Source organism: Myxocyprinus asiaticus, chromosome 31 (assembly GCF_019703515.2).
Source record: "Myxocyprinus asiaticus isolate MX2 ecotype Aquarium Trade chromosome 31, UBuf_Myxa_2, whole genome shotgun sequence".
Classification (NCBI taxonomy): domain Eukaryota; kingdom Metazoa; phylum Chordata; class Actinopteri; order Cypriniformes; family Catostomidae; genus Myxocyprinus; species Myxocyprinus asiaticus.
This window is the reverse complement of record NC_059374.1, coordinates 34,690,378-34,696,377: the sequence shown is the minus strand read 5'-3', so window position 1 is coordinate 34,696,377 and position 6,000 is coordinate 34,690,378. Positions and strand designations below refer to the sequence as shown.

General features: G+C 35.5%; 1 protein-coding gene across 3 annotated transcripts in view; it reads left to right on the top strand.

Moving 5' to 3' along the window:
* The first annotated feature begins 341 nt into the window (after positions 1 to 341).
* Positions 342 to 6,000, top strand: part of LOC127421871 (D-ribitol-5-phosphate cytidylyltransferase-like) — a 43,710-nt gene continuing 38,051 nt past the window's right edge. Inside the window, exons 1-3 of one of the 3 annotated variants that reach the window (XM_051665057.1) lie at positions 344 to 613; positions 713 to 884; positions 5,154 to 5,430. In XM_051665057.1, coding sequence (XP_051521017.1) covers positions 805 to 884; positions 5,154 to 5,430 — 357 coding nt within the window. In that variant the 5' untranslated portion in view covers positions 344 to 613; positions 713 to 804. Of the gene's footprint in view, positions 885 to 5,153; positions 5,431 to 6,000 lie in introns of all 3 variants that reach the window. The other 2 variants (XM_051665056.1, XM_051665055.1) reach the window with 2 other exon arrangements.

The window sequence follows — 6,000 nt, the reverse complement described above, 5'->3', positions numbered from 1 at the left end:
TATATATATATATATATATATATATATATATATAAACGTAAATAGAGCCAGGTGGCAGGATTCATTCAATGTTTTTGTTTGGAAAATATGATCAAATTAATTATTAAAATCCTTACTTATTAGGCTATATGTGAATAATTTGTGCATTTCTGTGGATCCTATAACCACACGTGCTAATGTGCATATATAAAGAAGGGGTGGAGTTGACTTAAAATATCTTAACAGGTATTTTAAAAGAAAAAAAAAAAAAAAAAAAAGAAAAAAAATATATATATATATATATATATATATATATATATATATATATATATATATATATGCAGATATATGGAGATACAGAAAGAGACCTAGTAATAATGTTAAAGGGTTATTAAAATATCATACTATTTTCGGTTCTGATTCGGCAGATTATTTAAACATGCATTTGAGGCACTTATGAGAACACTTGTGTTGCAGTCTTATTATTAGCTTGTTGTCAACCTTCGTCAGTCTGCCGGTGGACAGCGTGACAGAGTAACCGCGGGTCAACCGCAACATTATTCCGGCGAAATACTGCTCAAACCGCGCCGATGTCAATGCATAATCAAGTTACGAGGTTTTTCCGATGAATAGGGTTAGTACATATGAGGAAGATATTAAAATCGTGCAGAAATGCAAGAAGAGAGCGGTTCTTCGTCATACAGGCCTCTTGATCCCGGCTGTCTATTCGCAGGTGCCGCAGAGCGAAGTGGGGACCGGCCCGGGCACACCGCGGTGGATTTCCCGGTAGCTGTAGTGCTGCCAGCCGGTGGCTCCGGGGAGAGAATGGGACTACCCACACCAAAACAATTCTGCACGATTCTCGACAGACCACTGATAAGCTACACGATTCAAGCCTTCGAGAGGTGAGACTTCCTCTGATCGTTACATTTAACTTATTTTTATTCACCAAATACATGACTTGTTATTGCTAGATGAATTAGAGGCAGAACAGCACAGCAATAAATCATTATGCCTGTCACAATTATGTCCATTAGTTTCCCCCCATGGACAGGCAGAAGTCCAAGGACACCTACTGCTTGTAGACATTGGCCAGTGCATGCTGCGTTTTGCAATCCTTATTAAGAACATCTGCAGATGCTGCGAGATTTGGAAAGTGCTTAAAGCACTTGATATAATTGATCAATTGTACAATAAAACAAAAGCTAGCTTCTAATATAATATTTTAAAAGCTGTTCACTTTTTTCCAGTAACAAAAGCATACTTTTAAAGCTGCAGTAAATAATTGTCTTACTACCTGTAAAGGCAATAATAAAAAAAAAAAAACAGAATCTGACCGGTGCCTGTGTGTATTAGCCAATCAGAAAAGTTGGAGGCACCTGTCTGCCAATGGCGTGAGTTGGGGGCGGGGTTATCTGTATGTTTGACCAATGGACCCTTTTCACAGACCTTTTATGACACGTTTCTGCCTTTTTTAACAACGTAAATGTAGCACACTTTTTATATTTCATTTATTTTTTTTATATTATCCTGGAATAAGTTGTAAAAAATCAGTTACCATATCTGCGATGAGGCTTCTTACACAAATGATGAGGAAGTGACAGAAATTTTGGCTTATTTCTTTCTTCTTACTGCTGTTGTTTAGTACTGTATATTTGTATCTTCTTTTGCAAAGCTGTGAAAGGGTAATCACTGATTTATTTTTTTGCTGTTGGAGCAAATGGGTAAGCAAAAAATTACATAAGCCGTGGTCCCCCTCAGACCTTTTTCACACTCTGGGTTTTTGAACGCGGAAGTAAACGTTTGCAGGGTAAACTTCGACAGCGGTGAATGGGAGTGAATGGGAGATCACAGCAAATATTATTTTCACTTACACATTTTCTCCAAGAGCAAAAGAAATAAAAAACACTATTACGTTTGAATGACTTTCCAGAAGAAGAAAAAATAAAGAGCGGTGGATTAAGACAGTAAAATGGGAGAGGATGCCAGATTTACTGTCACTCTCTCGGCAGCTGTAATCGAAACCCCCTCGCAGCTGTGGTAATACATTTTTTTAAAAGAATTGCATGGTAATATAACAGTAAGCATAATGTTATAAATGTACACAATATTTAAAACATTTATAAAATATTTTTATTTTTATTTTTTAGATTTACGCTGCTAAATAAGGCGGAAACGTGTCATCACAGTCTGTGAAAAAGGTCTATTCACCGGCATTCAAGTTTAACCAACTATGACGACTTCCGCTTTGCGAACGCGGACATGTGAGAATGGTCAATGGAAGGCTAAACTGTGCTCTTTTGACTCAGGACCTAGAAACTGCATAGCAAAATGCTAAAAACTACCAGAATCTACTCAGAACTCCTTAGAAACCGCATAGCAACGCTCTGACATTGTGGCGGTGAGTTTGCACGGTCAAGCACTACTCATTTTCTAAAGAAAATGTTACATCTAGTTATTTTTGCAGTTCCGCTTGGTGCTGCTGCTAATGGCATATATCACTTACTGCAGCTTTAACTGTATGAATTTACCTAAGTAAACTGAATAAATGTGTTCCCTCATTCCATTTTCCAATGAATAGGTAGTGTCTCATTTGACAGGTATTAAAAGGATAGTTCACCCAAAAATGAAAATTCTCTCATCAATTACTCAACCTCATGCCATCTCAGATGTGTGACTTTCTTTCTTTTGCAGAACACAAACGAAGATTTTTCTAAGAATATCTCAGCTCTGTAGGTCCTTACAATGCAAGTGAATGGTGACCAGAAATCTGAAGGTCCTAAAAGCAGATAAAAGCAGAATAAAAGTAATCCATAAGATTCCAGTGGTTAAATCAATGTCTTCAGAAGCGATATGATAGGTGTGAGTGAGAAACAGATCAATATTTAAGATTTTTTTTGACTGTAAATCTCCAATTTCACTTTCACATCTGAAATTCACATCTGAATGTTAAAGTGAAAGTGGAGATTGATTGTAAAAAATTACTTACATATTGAACTGTTTCAGACCTTCTGATTTCTGGCCACCATTCACTTGCATTGTAAGGACCTACAGAGCTGAGATATTCCTCTAAAAATCTTTGTGTTCTGCTGAAGAAAGAAAGTCATACACATCTGGGATGGCATGAGGGTGAGTAAATGTAGAGAGAATTTCAATTTTGGATGAACTATCCCTTTAACCCTTGTACGTCAATAAAAAAAAAGGTACTCGGAGATCCTTCGAGGACAAAAATGTCCATGTCAGAAAACTGCCATAATAATATTATATATTTATATTATTTTCCACTTTCAATGAGTAAATTTTTTTAACCAACATTAGCCCTGATCATAACTACCAAAAAGTCATTCATTTTCAAGATTTTAACCCTTTAAATGCCAGTTTGTTTATTAAATGCCACTGTTGTTTTTTATGAAAAAACACAAAAAATGAATTATTTTCCATATACTAAATGCTAAGGGGAATTTTTTTATTATCACAGTCTGGGATATGTCAATGATTAGCAACAACATTGATTTTGATGCATTATTATTTTTGTGTGCAGTGTCAGATAAAAACAAAACAAAACAAAATACACACACACTCAGGACCTTAGAGGACAAAAATGTCTGTGTCAAAAAACTGCCATAAAAATATTATATATTAATATTATTTTCCACTTTCACTGACATAACTACCAAATATTCATTCATTTTCAACTGTTCAGACTGTTTGTTTACATAATGCCACTGTTGTTTTTTACACACACACACACACACACACACACACACACACACACACACACACACACATACACAGGGTTGGGGAGTAACGGGATTACGTATTTAAAATACAAAATACAAGTAACTGTATTCCTCTACAGTTACAATTTAAATCATTGATAATTAGAATATAATTACATTCAAAAAGTATTTACAGAAGAGATTACTTTGCATTTTATTGTCATTTGTTTCATTTAATATTTAGTCCTTTCAGATGGAAAACATTTATACATATAAATGATGCGATCCAAAGTGCATTTGAACAGCGGTGAAACACTTTCTTATGATGTGTTACATTCATACGAGCAGACAGAGCAGTAAGTCTGAAGTAAGTTTGAAGTAAGTTTGGAGCAGAAGAAATAGAAATAATCCTTGTGTAAATTGTCAGCTTTACACTAAGTTTAAGTGCTATTTCTGTCCATTTTACATGCACGTGTTACCAGGCACAATCATATTTTTTTTATCAAGAAAATTTCACATTGGATCATAATTTCTTTTTTTCTAGAAAGACCTTTGATATTAGGGCAAACATCGTATTCTTGATAACCATTTTGTATTGTTTTCCTGTAAAAATATCTAAAAATCCTTAAAACAAGATCAGTTTGATTTATCTTGTTTTAGAAACAACACTGCATAAGATATTTCAGTTTTTCAAAGAATGTATTTTTAACATGTGTATTTTGTCTTACTGTACTGGCAGAGTTTTTATAGTCAAAACAAGTGAAAAAATCTACCAGTGCTGAAGAAGTAATCCAAAGTATTTAGAATACATTACTGACCTTGAGTAATCTAACGGAATACGTTACAAATTATATTTTACAGCATGTATTCTGTAATCTGTGGTGGAATACATTTCAAAAGTAACCCTCCCAACCCTGCGCACACACACACACACACACACACACACACACGCATTTCTCAATACACACATACAAAACACACTCTGACATCCATACCAACACACCCACACAATTTTAGCTGCATAATTTATTCAGTTGGCCTGCAGTGCCCTATAATACAGCAAACAGAAAATAGGAAAAAAGCATGTATTTACTCCATAGGCTAAACATGAGAAAAATGCCGCCATCTGGTGGAAAATATAAAAAAATAATAATTTTGAAGCCAGGGCTCCGGAATGAAAGCATAATATCATAGAATTCTTGATTTTATGCTTTAATGGCACTGGGAACAAATATTGCTTTTTTTTAATGGGTTTCTGTCCTGAGTGTAACTATTTTGTGTACACAGTGTATTATAGATGTATTTTAGGAACTGAGGTTGAAATATCAAAATTCCCCCAAAAATACAAACATTTGTCAAAATTTATGCCGTTGGCATTAACACAGCCAAAAGACAAAAATGTCCCGAAGGTCGCACAAAGGTAACCTGTTTTTCCATCTTGTATTTTCTCGACAGATTGTCATGGATTGGAACTATTGTTGTTGTCATTGCTAAGGAGAACCACGACTTGATGCTGAATATTGTCCGAAAATTTAATCACACAAAGGTAAAAGTTGTCCATGGGGGAACCACCAGACACAGGTCTATCTTCAATGGACTTCAGGCCTTCAGTAATACTTCAGATGACTCATTGACTCCCAAACCAAAAGTGGTCATCATCCATGATGCTGTACGGCCGTTTGTGGAAGAAGACCTTCTTCTGAAAATTACCTTGGCTGCTAAAGAGCAAGGGGTTTGTACTACTGTTTTTTTCCTTTGTGTTGTGGCTTATTTTTGTGTTTTCAGCTTTTATTTGCTTTGCTAATTTTATTTTGTTGTGCACACCTCGGCCATGTATGTTTCTAAGTAATGTATGTAGTACAGACAAAATTTTATGATAGATTAGCACTTTTAAAGGGGTAGTTCACCCAAAAATGAAAATTCGCTCATCATTTACTCACCCTCATGCCATGGACCTAGAGAAATTATTCTAAAAGTCTTTGTGACTTGAGATGAAAGAAAGCCATACACATCTGGGATGGCATGAGGTTGAGTAAATAATGAGAGAATTTTTTGGGTGAACTATCCCTTTAATTTTAAGACATGTCACAGAACATGAATCCCATGCTCCCATCCTTCCAAGGCAAAGACATCAAAACACAAATTAGTAACACATTATGCATCGAGAACAGAATATCTCAGCAGAAGACACAAACACTTAATATGTAGTTTTAGTCATTTGCTGCAGGACCGAATCTAGAGGCGTGCTGGGTGGGCTTTGCCCCCCAAATGATCCCTATCCCCCCCAACCGCAAGTAAAGCA